This window comes from Dermacentor albipictus, chromosome 6, assembly GCF_038994185.2.
Source record: "Dermacentor albipictus isolate Rhodes 1998 colony chromosome 6, USDA_Dalb.pri_finalv2, whole genome shotgun sequence".
Taxonomy (NCBI): Eukaryota; Metazoa; Arthropoda; class Arachnida; order Ixodida; family Ixodidae; genus Dermacentor; species Dermacentor albipictus.
The window spans coordinates 110,649,724-110,665,465 of NC_091826.1; the positions used below are offsets into that span (position 1 = coordinate 110,649,724).

Consider the following 15,742-nt stretch of genomic DNA (forward strand, 5'->3'; position numbering starts at 1 on the left):
ATATAATGCTCGTCTGTTTTGCTCTTTAAAAGAGGAGGGTAAATCTGCAGCGCAGAGATTCTGGCGATATGTCCAGTCTATGGATTGGACTCATAGATTCTATGTTCAGCTCTTAAATGCCGATACCGGGGAAGCAAATACAGAGCTTGAAAAGCATCTCACTTCCCACCTGCATCGCTTATATGGCCAAGAAGAGGGAAGCTAGGCCGCAGGCGGAGGAGAGTCATCCCATGTGCCTGAACACGAGACATTTCTAGGAGAGATGCCAGGGTAGGGTTTGGGTGTGCGGTAGCAAGTCAGCGGAGGTGAAATTGATTGTGCAATAAAATGTAACGGCGCCCGCAAAGCAGCTGGACTGGACCGCCTGCCAGCAGGAGTATTTATAGGCTTCGGCAATGAGACGAAAGAACAGCTCACTGGACTGTTCACAGAGATCACTGAAGGTGCGCTAATCCCAAGGCAGCTCGGCCGCTTGTCTTTTTCATATCGAAGAAAGGAGGCAAAGTTGATCTTGTCGAAGAATGCCGCCCACCAGCGCTCTCCACAGGCTTTTTGCAGGAATCTTAAAAGGATAAATAAGCAGGTGAACATAGGCAAAACACCTGCTTACGGAAATACAGAATAGTTTCCGTCCAGGTCGACGACTGGAGAACAATTTTCTCGTGCTTAGTGGGTGTGTGGCGATTGCCAAGACAGAGCAGCTCTCCCTCCCATGTTGCTTGGTACGCAATGTACCACATGATCCACTTATTGACTGCCTGTCTACAACCGAAATCCGGGCTACATTGCTGTCTAAAGTACAGCGCCTGCACAGAAACAATACTGCCATTGCATACTCTGGGGGTCTACTTTCCTGACCTATAAAGGCTGCGAGGGAACTACGACAGATGCCGTGTCGACTACGAGAGGGATGCGCGTATAATCTGTATGTAGCCAACCTAAAGCACAAACTTCTCAGTAGTGGTCTCGGTTTCCAGCTATGACTTAGTGCGGTGGACGTGAATGAGAAGTGCAGATTACCTGTTCTCACCTTTGCTGACGACCTTGTATTTATGGCACATTGCCGTCAGGACCTACAGGCGCTGATTAACATCTGTCAGGTGGAGGTAACTCTCCTAGTACTCCGCTTTAACTGCAAAAAATTCGCAATAGTCCCCCTCGCGGGCCCGGCTATGAATCAGGGCGATATAAGGCTAGGGGACGAGGTCCTGATGGTGTGATCGGCATGCAGATACCTGGGAGTGCAAATGTCAAGTAGACCGGAGCTATGTGGCCTACAAGAGGACATCCTCCACCAGAAGGCACTTCGGACGCAGTGCATCATTCGTCGCCGATGTCTCTGGGGACGGAGCAGCTTTACCATGGTTAGCGACCCATTCAAAATCGTTCATGTTCAGGCGCTGACGTTCGCAAAGGCTGTGCTCTGTCTCTCGGTGCCCACGCGAGAGGTGCTCGAGCGGAGCCAGTGAGATGTTGGTCGAATAACTGTCGGCTGTCATGGTGCGGTGTCCAACGAGGCTATTCAGGGCGAGCTGGGCTGGTCGAGCTTTTAGGCTCGGAAGGTGGTCGGCATAGGCGAATACTCTGGCCACCTGCTCTACATGCCTCGAAGGCGGTGGGCGAGACGTGCATTTGATTACTTGTCAGCGACATGCATGCGCATTCCGAGGATGAGGCGCTTATGTCGCACAAATAGTAAATACGGCCTATTTCGCGCCGCTGTCAGCGCAATCTCACCAAGGGAATTGTGCAAAACAGGCACCGGAACGAGAGCAGGACGAAGAAACACGTTGGATGTGGGATATGGCGACGAAGTCGACGTTGGCTGTGTGTTGATGTCATAAGAACACTATTGGCATGGTGCACCTGTATGACAATTCCCTGGGGAATATAGGTTGCCTCTTTGAAGCAAGACCTGGTGTGCTCCGTACACTTGTGCGCCTTCGAAGCATAAACAATGATGTGCGGTGTCAGGCGTGCGGTAAGGAGGACAAAGCCATTGAACATGTGCTCCTACGGTGTGTGGGCATTGGGCCATCTGTAGTACAGGACGTATCCCTGGAGGATGCTCTTGGCATCGAACGGACTAGTGGAGAAGACAGTGCTTGAGGTGTAGACAGAGCCGCAGTGGCGGAGATGGCTCATGGCCCAAACTTTTCCAAGTCTAAAACGTTGCATAAAAATAGCAGCATCTTAACAGCGGAAGCATTCGGTATTCTGATAACTGTTGAGCATATAGTACAACACAAAATACAAAAGTCTATAATATACACAGATTCTTTAAGCGTTGTCACAGCCCTGTCCTTTGGCAAAGCAAGCCGAAACCCTGTATTAAACATGCTCCTTAAACACATTCACGTAGTGTATAAACAAAACCTAGCTCTTGTTGTATGCTGGGTGCCAGGCCACTCTGGGATCGCAGGCAATGAAATGGCGGACAAAAATGCTGGAGAAGCGGCTCATAGGAATACCGTTGATGTAAGCAGGATGCCTGGTGTGGACATGAAACCTGTGGTACGAAAGGCGCTCCGTATTCATTGGCAAGCTGAATGGGACAAGGAAGTTGAAAATAAGCTCCACCTGCTTAAACTGCAGTTAACCAAACCTTTCCCACTGAAGCTTGATAGACACTCCGAAGTCACACTGGCACGACTCAGAATAGGACACACTTATGGCACACACAAACACCTCTTGACTGCAACTGACCCACCGAAGTGCACACGCTGCGGTGAGAACTTAACTGTCCTACATGTCCTCATTCAATGTCCTGAACTTCACCGAGAGCGAGTGGCTCATTTTAGGGAACTTTATTCAAATCATATACTACCCAATCCATCTATGTTATTATCAGAGGATGCATTCTTTAACTTTAAAAGAGTGCTTAATTATCCTGCAGAAGTTGATTTTCTAGACATAATCTCATATCATCCTAACCATCAGATTGTGCCTCACAGGTGAGGCACAGTCTGATGTACAAGGTATGTCTGAGCTCTCTTGCACTTCTTGCGTAAGCAAGAATTGTACAGCGAGGGTCTCGGGCTATCGGCAATAATTTACTATGTGTGCCTATAACCAAGCATTCGAGGCTTTATATTTATCTTCGTAATTATTTTAACATTCATTCACTAATATTTACAGATTTGTCGTACGTGTAGGCCTCTATACATCCTCTATTTTAAGCCATAGAACTAAATCCAGAATTCAACTAAACCAAACCACATGTCCTGGCGCTCTTCGACCTTGATGCCCTTGCGCCACTAAACTTCAATCATCATCAGATGCCCCGAATGCTATGGCGAGCGGCACTTGGGAATGGGCACAAAGGACTGCCCATGAGTGTAGCGTGCTCTCCCATTTTTCTTCTTTTTTTTCTTTATTGTTCTCCTCTTTCCTACCCGTGCTTGCTTTGCTCAAATGGGTAGGCAGCAGAGCGTCATCCTGGCTTAGGCGTGGTTGCCACGTCCACCCGATACAAAGGGTTGGCAACAACATCATGATCAGTCGAGCGAAAGGACGCTCTGGAATACAGGGATTCGAATGCTACTACTAGCCTCGAGATAACTTATACTTCTAGAGCATAGCTGAAATAGAGTATTCAACACCTAAACATACAGAGTTTCATGCGGGAGCTTCATTCGGGGCCGTTCAGCCAGCATGGTAATTATGGCATGTGATATGATTTACACAAACTTCGTCCTTCTGGCTTCGAACGGCTTGGTGACTTTGTAAACTCGTCATGTTCTACAAATTTCTGTGTAATAAATAATTATATAAACGTTATTAAAGCTGTCCAACGGCAGGATTCGAACACAGGAGCTATGGTACAGAGGCCCCCCATTGAAACCATCACGTCACGGACGCCCTTATGAATTCCTAGCGGGCAAGAGAGTGCATTGAGACACTTGGCGCATTTCAGTTTGGCCACCTCGACAAGCTGTAGCAATTGTGCAGGTTCGGAGAATATTCCGCAAGTAGAAAAGTAGGATTGCTCTGAAACTGAAGACAATGAAGGCAGAAAAAGCGAACAATAAACAATGCCACAGGAGCGTCTGAACCCGCAAGCATGAAGACCAGATAAATCCACGCGCTTTCCACCATTACCATGATGGCTGAACGATCGCTGCGACATAGTTCCGTCTAGTAATTATTGTATGAAAGTCTATGCCTAATACTAACAGAACGTGCAAGAAGGCATACCGTACGAGTCAAGATGCGGTTTACGTGTTGCAGTGTCTTAACACATAGTTCACGCAAAGAAGCAAAAAAGACAGGTCGAACCATTCATATGGTGGTGGATCAGCCAGCAAAGCGGCTTCTGACGCTTATACGCAGCCTCAAACAACCTAATTTACGCTTTCGAGCGGCCTTCAGTGCGCGCTCTTCATCGGTAGCTTGCGCTCGCCGCTGACGATCACTCTCTCGCATCTGCTCTCGCTGATGTTCTTCGGAGGCAAAGTAACTGGCCGCATTCTCCGCTTTCGCACGGGCATATTGTCGTTGGTTATAGTCGCGTCTCTGCTGTCGACGCATCTCGTCGTACTCGGCTTGTTCTTCAGCCGTGCGCACAATGCCTGGCCTTACCACGTTTCCCATTTTTTTTTTTCGAAGTTGCAACTGTTGCCATCATCTACCTCTGCAATGCACATTCCAGTTTTTACTCACGTACCGCGGCGCACATCCCCGTGTTTTCCACAATAGCTCTATGCTTTCCCTCCACAACAGCCGCGCCGTTGTATTGAGGGCAGACGGCAGCAGAAGCAGCCGGCAGTAGCAGCGGCCTGCGCGGGATCACTCCCCGACTGCGCAGTTCTGGCGCGCCGTGAAATCACGCGTCCTTTCTTTGTTCTGCGCCGTACTATGGTTCGTTATCTTTTATGTTCACTTTACGGACGTTAGCTAGCCCAGATACCCCCCCCCCCCCCCCCTCCCCCTACGACATCTCACAATCTGCTCACTCATACTAATCCGTCAGATACGCTGCTTCGTTGTAGAAAAACATCATTCTTGATTTCTGCCGGCTAACAGGAACGGATTTCACGGCACATATAAAAGGCTGCCGAGGATTTGCTGTGGCTGCCGACGGAGATAACGGCAGCCATCCGACCTTCGTTGCGTGCTGCTAAGATTTCAGGGCAATGGGAACGTTAGGATGCACGAGCGCAAACCTGCTATACTTACTGCTCTGGTCCCACAGTACCTGCGTGCAGTCAGTTCGACTTCAGGAACAGCAGTGGAAAGCTTGTGCGTCGTTATGTGATACGCATAGAATTACTTCCTCAAACATAAATGGAATATATATATATATATATATATATATATATATATATATATATATATATATATATATATATATATATATATATATATATAATGCAGTAAACGTTCATTTATGAACACAACTTGCAAGCATGTGACAGTGCAACGTTAAACTATTCCAATCTCTTTTTATTGCGAGAGCTCGAGGCAGCACGAAGGTAAATCCGCTCGCTGCTGCTGCCGTGCTTCCACACTCCAGTGTTTGGTCAGCGAGTTTCCGCGATCAACGGAGATGTGCTTGTGTTCCCGGTACGCGCGTGACGTCATGCTTATTAACTTCGTAAACAATAGCTTATAATTTTATACGACCGTTAAAACAAATATTCTTACTTCGCATAGCTGTCGATTAAGTTGCTATCGCATCGATGCTTCGCGTTCAGAGCGAAACTGCGATGGAAAAATTGTGCGTTACACCGGCCACAGTGCGATGGTCGTACAGGCAGACGTGAACAGATGTCACTCGATGACCACGAACACTCGCTGCCTGGCCTCTGACGTGATTAAGAACGGCAGCAGCGGTCAGCGAATACTTCGTGCTGCCTCTACAGCTTCAACGCGTCTCCAGAAATTGAGATGACGCGGCCTCCAACTCTAGGGATGGACAACACAGCTCACACGAATCCACAGGTTATCTCGTCTCACGAAATCTTTGTATCTGCCGCCGCTGATAACCTTCAAGATAGATCCAGTGCGGCCACTATCAGCTGTGCCACACGCAGCAATGGCTGGGCTAGAATTGGAGACGCGCTCATTTGCCTCTACTCCCTCCCCCCTTGTAGGCTAACACTCGAACGCTTTCCCTCGCACCTACAACATGCGGGACCGCGGGTCGCCATATGATCTAATCACGCTTGCACTATACACGGAACATGGCGACGACGGTGACGATCTGCAAAGGCGGAATATCGCCTCGAGTGTTCCTATATTTATATAACAAAGTAGTTTTTCATGCTGTAACTGGGGTTAAGCTAACTATGGACTTTCTTGGTCAGCACATAAAAGTTATACAAAACAATTGCGAAAAAGAATTTTGATATTTCTGAGGGCGTCAAGTAATACATTTCACAAGCACGGCTTTTGTATAGCAGAGAAAGTGAAAATGGGAGCGTTGCCAAAGAATTATTTCTTCTTTAGAAAGTACAAGAAGGAACTTTGCGCAAACTTACAGGGCCCGATTTTCGAAAAGTCCAGTGATGAAAATTTGCATATTGACACGCGCATAGATAGCAAAGCATAGGTCAACAAAAGTCAATGTAGAATTTAATGTAATCCCCGCTATAACAATTTCACACACAAGCTGTTTTAGACAGAGAGATGCAATTTGGTTTCGTTGACTTTCACGGAGTGAAGAAAACATATCGTGCAAATGCGCTTCGGTCATTCAGAGACGGCACCAGTCTCTTCCAATGTGGGCATCACCCCCAGCTTTAACTTACTTTGGCTTGAGTAAGAGGACGCTGTAGGTGAGAGACAAATGGAAACACGTGAGTGGTAACTACAGCACGTAACCAATGCCTCATCGTTTATAAAGTGTCAAACCTCCATTTCCAGTCCACTCTACCTCAAGCTCAGAGTTATGAGTTAATTCTGGAACGCTTAGACGAACTTTCTGTCGGCCTAGCCGGTGTATATTTGAGAAATATTTTTAAGGCACAAACAAGAGACACGGCACAAAGTTAAGGTCATACACAGGACTGGCGCTTGTCCTGCGTGTGTGACATTCCTTTTGTGCCGCGTCTATTGGCTGCGTCTTAAAGGTATTGCAAGCAGACAAGATGGCTGCAATGTGTAGTCCAACATCTTAAACGATCAAAACTAGGGGTGTGCGAATATTCGAAATTTCGAATACGAATCGAATATTTTCCGTATTCGAAGCGTATTTGATTCGAGAAATGCATATTCGTAATTTCCCGAAGATTCGAGGACGGCCGAATAATGGTCGAAACGGCGAATATTCGGGCAGACTGTGAATAATTTAGCAATTAACGAATTATACGCTTGCTCCACATTCTCCTAAGAACATGTTTATTCACTGAGAGCTTCACATGATCCGCTCATTATCTGTATGCTCTGCATCAAGATGGCAAGTTGGGCCATTTGGTTGGGATTCACAGTAAGGTTCGTTACAGCGCAACACAAAACAAGGACAAAAGAAGGTACAAAACGACGACACAGCGTTACAGCACTGTGATGTTAAGTGCTGTAACGAACCTTACTATGAATGTGTACGCTCTGTTCCTGCATCAGGCCCGTGAGACATGATCCGTTTCGATTTTTTTTACCAAGCTTTATTCCAGGGCCCTTTCATACCAATATATCATGTGCTTTCGGTCTTTGTAAGTATGCGCAATAAAATATGCACCTAGAAAATGTTACCTGGACAAATGTTGTCACAGTGCATAGAGAGCCTTTACTTTCTGAACATGTTGAGCAGTCAATTTTCCTTCGCGATAATCTGTAACAAGCGTTTACCTGACAGAGCATTACCTTACATTACCTGAGTGCATTACCTAGAATGAGTGCCTCTTTACCCTGAGGCAGCCTCGTAAAATGCAATATTATTTTTAAAAGGGTAATAAAGCTATTGTTACCTCGTTTTGGAATTTTTTAATACTACACATATATTCGATTCGATATTCGAAGACAGTTTTTCGCCTTATTCGTATTCGATTCATATTCGAAAATTTCAATATTCGCACACCCCTAATTAAAACATTTCCTAATTAATTTCATTCATGCATTAACGGTCGAGATTGGCCTAACCTGATGGCCATATTAAAAAGGAGAGGGGTGAACACCTTGCAATTATCTCTCAGTTGCATCAACAAATCATCAGCTGAATGGTTAAAAAAATTAAATTATGGGGTTTACGTGCCAAAACCACTTTCTGATTATGAGGCACGCCGTAGTGGAGGAGTCCGGAAATTTCGACCGCCTGGGGTTCTTTAACGTGCACCTAAATCTAAGTACACGGGTGTTTTCGCATTTCGCCCCCATCGAAATGCGGCCGCCGTGGCCGGGATTCGATCCCGCGACCTCATGCTCAGCAGCCTAGCACCATAGCCACTGAGCAACCACGGCGGGTAGCTGAAAGGTTTGGAAGATTATAATACGCTGTGTTCAAGAAAAGTTGTAGAGAATTACTTCATCAACATGGCTTTACCCTGAATTCCTGCAAATTCGTTGACTATTTTCTAGAGCCACATTGTTTTTTCCCCTTAAATTACGAACACTAAGGCATATAAAGTGCATTTCTGGTAGACTTTATTGCCTGCAGAATGATTCTTCATTCTCTGAACAATTTCTTCTTAATTATATTCGATAGAGTGACCTTGCTTCTGCGCCATCAACTCGCCAACAGCCAGAAGTCGGAAAAAAGCGCGAAGGGGGCAACTGCGGCGCTGTTGTCCTACGAGTGTTTATTTTGGTGTAAGAATATGAAGGCAAAAAAGAAGCAACAAACGGCTGATAACTCATAAGACTTAAATAAATAAAGCTGACTATCTACCATCATACCATAGACTCTAAGCTCGCACGTAATTCGCATATATATCATTAAGGCGACATTTCTCTTAGATATAAGTTTTATCTATACCGGCATCAGTATTGGAATGTCCTTATTATTCAGAGTGCATTCGCATAACTAATACATTCGAACGAGCTAATTAGTATGTTACCGAACATGCGTACTCCAGTGCCGCCCCTAATTCTCTGCAACTTCTGCGAAACGCCGTGTCTATGCAGATTTCGAATATTGTTTCATAAATACCCGTGGCTGGAGCTCAGTAGATAGGCAACCGCGCATTTCAATAATTAGCTTCTCAGCTGATTTGGCTAAACGATAACCAACTGACCAAACTAAACAAACCAGCAGAGTGCGTTTCGCCATTGTAATGTGTCACGAGTCCGAGTCAAAGGTCGGCGTGGCATCTGCAGTTCTTTTGGCCGAGCTTGCTACGAAACTCGTCAATTATCCACTCGGTCGCTCCAGTTCCCATATTAGCAAAAGTGAGGATGCGGTACTGTCGTAATTTCTCAGGCATTCGGCGTTTCGCATTAGTGACCGAGGAATGGAAGAAGGTACGCCTCGCATTTGCAGTCCGCTTGGAACTCGGTGTTACCATATGCCGTGACTTGAACCTCAATGATCTTTCCACCACTGCACCCGAGCAGAACCATGCCATGCGCTTTACCGAGGGCAGTATTCGAACCCAATGGGTCGGGCTGCATAGAACATAAAAGCTGTCATGTTAGCCCCATGATTTTCCGTCCATCCTGCTAGCACCGTCCATTACAACAAGAGTTTTCAAAGCATTGCCAAGCATATATCGTTTTAGGCTGTTTCTGAGCCTGCGGGAGCACCTGCTTCATTGCACTAGCAAGAGTGAAGAGCCTGCCTTTCGCTACCGCTCGCAACTGTCCTGAAAGCGTGCGCTTTGGCATCCTGACGTAATCAGCCGAAAGGTGCTACGCCCTCACGTGACCGTTTGGCTCTAATGGTTGGGAGAAGGTTAGCACGTTTTAAAATCAAAATACAAAGACATTTAGAACAGGCTGTATGGCTTCGAGGATGGCGAGTATGCAATGGCCACATCCTAGTAGCAGGGACCCTATTACGAGCCGCTCGCAACACTGCTCAATACTGTGAGTTGCGTAACAAAGATGACCATGCATGCTATGTTAGTCGAAATACGAACAGCCTTGCTAACAAATCGAAGCTATTGAAAGTACAGCCACGATTGTGATTCCTAACGAAATAACCTGAAGCAGCAGAAGCTTGATGTGGGCGAGTTGGTTTTGCATACTTGAAGAGCGCTACGAAAACACGGATTAAAAAAACATGTACGACGGACGAAGCGCTGTGTCCGTCGTACATGGTCTTCTTTTAGTCCGCGTCTTCGTAGCGCTCTTTTTATGCGAAGCATATTACTAGAGCTCAACCCAGCTCCTCAGGCGCGGCGGTGTCGTCTTCAATACCACGTGACACTTTGACGTCACGACAGAGGAGAAATGAGGCTCCAACTCGCGCCGTCGCTCGCGGCGTCGCCTTCAAGGCTGACCACGTGACACCATGACATCACGACAGTGGAGAAACGGGGCTCCAACTCGCGCTGTCGCTCGCGGCGTCGCGGCGGTATATAAGCAGCTGCGCTTGCCTCTGCTAGACACTCACGAGTTGAGATGCCTCCTTTAGACAGAGCTGCTCGTTGGAATGAGAAGCGAAGGTTGCGGCGTGCTACAGAGACTGTTTCTAGGTGGCTTTGCTACGGCGCAGCGACTACGCGCCCCGCATCGGACGCGGTGAGCGTCGAGCAACGCAGCTTTCGGCGCGACAACGAAATGTGCGCCTGAGCAAGCGCCGCACGCCTGAGCCGACGACACCGGCTTTTCTGCGACACGAGCTCCTTAACGCTGTCGCGTTAAAATAAAGCCTAGTACGCTTCGCATCCTGGGCTTAACCTTAGCTAAGACACAGCCAGTTTTTCTTCAAGTAACGAAATAAGGCGCTAGAGCTGTTCAGTGTAAAAAAAAATGGATTTTACGTGCCAAAACCACCTTCTGATTATGAGGCACGCCGTAGTGGAGGACTCCAGAAATTTCGAACACCTGGTGTTCTTTAACGTGCACCTAAATCTAAGTACACGGGTGTTTTCGCATTTCGCCCCCATCTAAGCGCAGCCGCCATGGCCGGGATTCGATCCGGCGACCTCGTGCTCGGCAGCCCAACACCATAGCCACTTAGCAACCACGGCGGGTCGCTCGCTGCTCGGTGTAGGCGCTGAGGAAGTAGGATTGGTCAGTACTACAATACCATCTCCTTCAGGTACACCTTGAGGAATTTTACACTTCTTTTTCATTGCGAAAGCTGTGTATGACTAACCTTCCGTTGTTTCTTTGGCGTCGGGCAATAGAAACGGACTCAGCGATTTCTAACAAACCCACACGGGTGTAGCGCGGCAGCGCAGATGTGAGAATGCGGAGCCGATTAGAACGGTTCGCCATGAAAAATACCATGACGTCAAGGTTATCGCAGTATATAAGCAGGAGAGGTATCGGCGCTAAAAACAGCTGCGTTATCGATGGGGCGGACAGGTATAGTTCGTACACTCGAAGAACAACATGCGTACGAGGAGCGCCCGAGGGTACAGCAACGAGAATGCAAACGGCGCCGGCGCGAAACGGCCACCGACGAAGAACGTTCCCGCGATGCTGAACGAAAACGACAATCTCCAGCCCGGGCAACCATTCCACTCTGTGAAGATGGAATCGCAGCGAAAGCACTTTGCTTCTCGTTTGAGAGCTTTGACTGTCAGCTTTCGCTGCCATTCCATCTTCACAGAGTGGAATGGTCGTCATTCTTTAATTCCTTTTTAGACATATACGTGAAACTTCGGACTGGCTACCGCGGGTAAAATATGATGCACATGATGCCTAATTAGGTGCAAAAAAAAAATCAAAATGACCATGATTCTGAAAAAAAGCAGCAGACATTTGTTCGTCTTTCTGTGCGCCTGAATTTCGAAATTGCACCAGTAACAGCTCAAACGTTTTCAGAGTGACGGTGCTATGTTTCGAGCGTGGCACGTCTTTCTAAACGTGGTCATCGGGACTTACCTTCCACAGTGGACTCGACGGTAGACATCTCTGTCTCACCTTGTCATGTGCGAAAGAAGAAGAAATTATGGACCAACAATGCGGGGTATACAAACGTGAATACAATTATAGCCAATGAATAGGCGCGTGACAGAGGTACACACGTAGTAAGACAAGCGACCTTGTATACGTAGTAAGACAAGCTGCCCTTGTATTTCCGGGATGCATTTATCTGGGTAGGTGAGTACCGCCAAGCAGTATTACGCGATCAGTAACACGGAACATCTTACCCGTACCAGAACGTTGACTTCCCGCAAAAAAAAAGCGTTTATCAGGCGCACTTCATATATTTGATTTATAAGTTCGTTCCTTTAAATATTAGCTTATTACTTAGTTGCTTGCATTTTCTTGCTTATTAGATATCTCTCGTCTCTTGCAATCTTCAATACACACTTCTTCCACTATGCAGGTTCTGTGAGTCTGACACATTTAGATATTAAGAAAAGAACTCATTTTAAAAGAAACGATGCTTTGTGCATCTCGTGGTTACGATAAGGTGCACGGAACTACAAATTGTGAAAGAGGCAGAGGCGATGTTTATTGGCATATTTGCGACTAGGGCTGCACAATGCTTTCGGCTGTGTTCTGCTGCGTTGCGTGGTTTATCTCAAGCCACCGAAGCTCAAAATGGGTTGAACGGGGCAGATGTCTATAGATGCCTGTAGATCGCAAGTAGCGGCTGCCATAAGGTTCTTTCTATTTAAATTTCGAGCTGAATGCACACATGATCCCCGAACGGGAACCAGCAGGCGCATTGTGCATCTGTATACGCCAACAAAGACGACTTTACTTGCGTATAGGTACATCCTTTTGCACCCGCGCCTTCTATGCCACGGCCTGCCTATTACTAAGGTTGCGCATTGGAAATAAACAGGACACGCAGGAACACAAAGCGACGTACTCGAGAGACATGTTGCATGATGCATGAGGCATTTTCTTTCGTTTTCACGTTATATGGGTTCTATGTGCTGTCTTACTTTTGCGCTCATTATTTCGGTTATTATTATTGTATTTTTTGCCCTATGACATTAGAGCGGCTCTATATTTTTCGTTGTTTACGAAAACTGCACCTTTTGTCGATTCTCTGATGTGTGCACAACAGCTCCTATTATTTTTGCGCAATGATTTAATGTATGCATAAGATGTTGTGCATACATTTTATACTGTCTGCTAATAATGCATATATATTATGTTTTCTTTTACGCCCAACATATATACTCTGCTAGTGTTTCGTGACGCCCCCCTTACCGCATACCTCGTGCGAGGCTTGTAAGAACATTGTTGATAGACAAATAAATAAATAAACTAGCCCTTGAGCTAAATCCTTTCGTTAGTAGCTTAATATTTGTGCTACATAGCTGTAAAGTGTACGTCAAGAAAAACAAGACTAGGTGGAAGCTTACCATCACAATTTTGAAGCTTATATTCATTAAAAAATGTAAAGGAAAATGTCGAGAGCAATCACTATATCATAATCAAGCAGCACACTCTCATAAAAGTAGCATTTCGCCCGTCGGGGCGTATCTTGAACTCAAACAATAATCGGCATCTATCTTGTGTACCTTTCCTGTCCACAAAGTTGCGCACTTGGTGTACTTCTAGGTGACGAACTGCATGTTCGTTAACACCATGGCGTAACAGTTATCTCTTTGCCTTTCATCAAAAATTTTATGCGCAGTTTTCGTAAATTGCACGCGTGGATTCTGACCACTGACAGCGCGAGAAAAGTGAAAACTAGAGCAAGCACTAAGTGTGAGCAGCGTGTCATTGTTTAGTAATGTCGCTGCATCCGGGACAACAAAGGAGCGACGGGGACACAAAATGAAACCCACACATTCCAGTGGTTTGAAGGCTCGCCGAGATCTCCACATGCAGGTTATGTATGAGATCGACTGTCTAAAAGAGCAGACGACCGACTTCTGTTACGAACGCTCCCGCGCGCACTTAGGGCTCGGTAAGTTGTAAAACTATGTACACCATAATAGTGAGTAATAGTATAAACCATTCTATATCTAACACCCTTATCCACTCTGGGGCGTACGTGCGTGCCTCATTGTGTAAGGGTGCGAGTTATAGACTGATTTACACCTTTATTCACTTTTGAGGGTGTAAATTATTTTGCGGCGTAGCCCCAACCACCTGACCACCCTGGTACGAGCTTTGATCCCCTCGTTGCCCTCTGGGTGCCCTGAAGATCCTGCCCAGTGGGCTTTATTGTACTTTCAGGCTCTCTCCTTTGTCCTCCGTTTGCCAGCATTTTAATTTTCTTGCAGGCTAAATCATCTCTAACCAGCAAATAACACAACGGACAAAGGACGTCGGTTCGACCAAGGGACACTATGGAAATGCTGGATGGCACAGTTATCCAGCTTCGACTGGTTGCCGGCAAAATAGCCTGTTTGTTTACGCTGAATCCCGAAAACTGACCTAGCCAGATGCGTTGGTCACATAGCGGTAATAAACTAAGAATGCCTGCCACGGAAGTTCAGCACGCAGAAATTGTTTACTCGGCGTTCTCGAGACATAGACGTGGACGAGATAACTCACCCATTCTTTCGCCAAGTTGTCAGCAACGGAGAAGCCGAAAGAGAGCCAGTGGCACAACGGGTTGCCTTCGTCTTTGCGGTGCACGCACGCATGATGATGATGATGATGGTGGCGGTTATTCCAGACATTGGCGAATACCCACGGCGCAATATTGGCCATGTAGTACACGGTAGGATCATATGACAAGAAGGGCAAGATATGTTACAATGAGAAAAATAATAAAGCCAACGATTATTTCGACATATGCGTGTACGTAGGAATGAAGAAACCGCTCAAAAACCCTACTGGTTATTCAACTACGAGTTCTTTAGCACAGTTAGAGTGTACTAGCACAGTGGACGTAGAAAAAGAAATACAGTTGAAAACATAGGCTCCCTTGAAGATGAGTGAAGTGATAGTCAAAAATTGCATCGAAATTGTCGTCCCGACCGCTTTTCGAACAGTTAAATATAGCTTAGATAGGAAATCAATCTTTTTATTGTCAGCGCAGTCGAGTGCTTTTGGGAACAGAAAATCTATGCGCATCCTCACCTAGGCCAACACTGACAGTTTTGCAGTTCTATATCGTGAAAAAATTGTTTTGTTTAAGAATGGTAATTAGGTGTATATTAGCTGAAGAATAATGAGTTCAATGTTAAACGAGTAATCACGGCTAAGAGCAAGCAAGTTCCGTTGAGGTCCCAGTTATGTTTTGGCTCCGAGAAAACTGTCTTTGTGGATAGCCTAAGACACTTAGGTGTGCGTTCTGCGGGTCACCTGAGTTGGGATAATCGTGCAAATGCAGTTGCAACAAAGCTGTGTCGTATAGGAGGACTAATAGGCTGACATCGGCACTTCCTTGCAATGAAAGTAAAAGTCTTGATCGTGTAATTTACAATTTTGTCAGACCTGAATTATTGCCAGCTTGTATGGGGAACAGCAATCGCTACTAACTTGCAAAAAAATGTTCACTTTATAGAAGAAGGTATTGTGCTCAATTTCTAAGGAAAGTATTTTCACACACGAGGATGACTTGTTCGTTTGGTACATACGTTAATAAATTTCTGACATTTATTGCGTTAGGCTAACTGATAGTTATAGGAGGTAAATAAGAGCTAATGTCAATAACCTGTGCGCTGTGGCGCATCTTCATACCAATGTACCCGTGCATAACAGCAGGCACTGAGACCTTTGGCACGTTCCGAAATGCTAAACTAAGTACATAACTCCAAGTTTAGTTAACATC

At 46.0% G+C, this 15,742-nt stretch overlaps 1 protein-coding gene across 1 annotated transcript in view; it reads right to left on the reverse strand.

Moving 5' to 3' along the window:
- The window catches only part of LOC135913302 (uncharacterized), a 91,438-nt gene extending 76,831 nt beyond the window's left edge, over nt 1-14,607 (reverse strand). Inside the window, exons 1-4 of the mRNA XM_070541241.1 lie at nt 14,518-14,607; nt 11,932-11,970; nt 6,753-6,773; nt 5,179-5,197 (exon numbers count right to left, since the gene is read on the reverse strand). Of these exons, the coding sequence (XP_070397342.1) occupies nt 5,179-5,197; nt 6,753-6,773; nt 11,932-11,970; nt 14,518-14,521 (83 nt within the window). The 5' untranslated portion in view covers nt 14,522-14,607. The remainder of the gene's footprint in view (nt 1-5,178; nt 5,198-6,752; nt 6,774-11,931; nt 11,971-14,517) is intronic.
- Between the last annotated feature and the right edge of the window lie 1,135 nt (nt 14,608-15,742).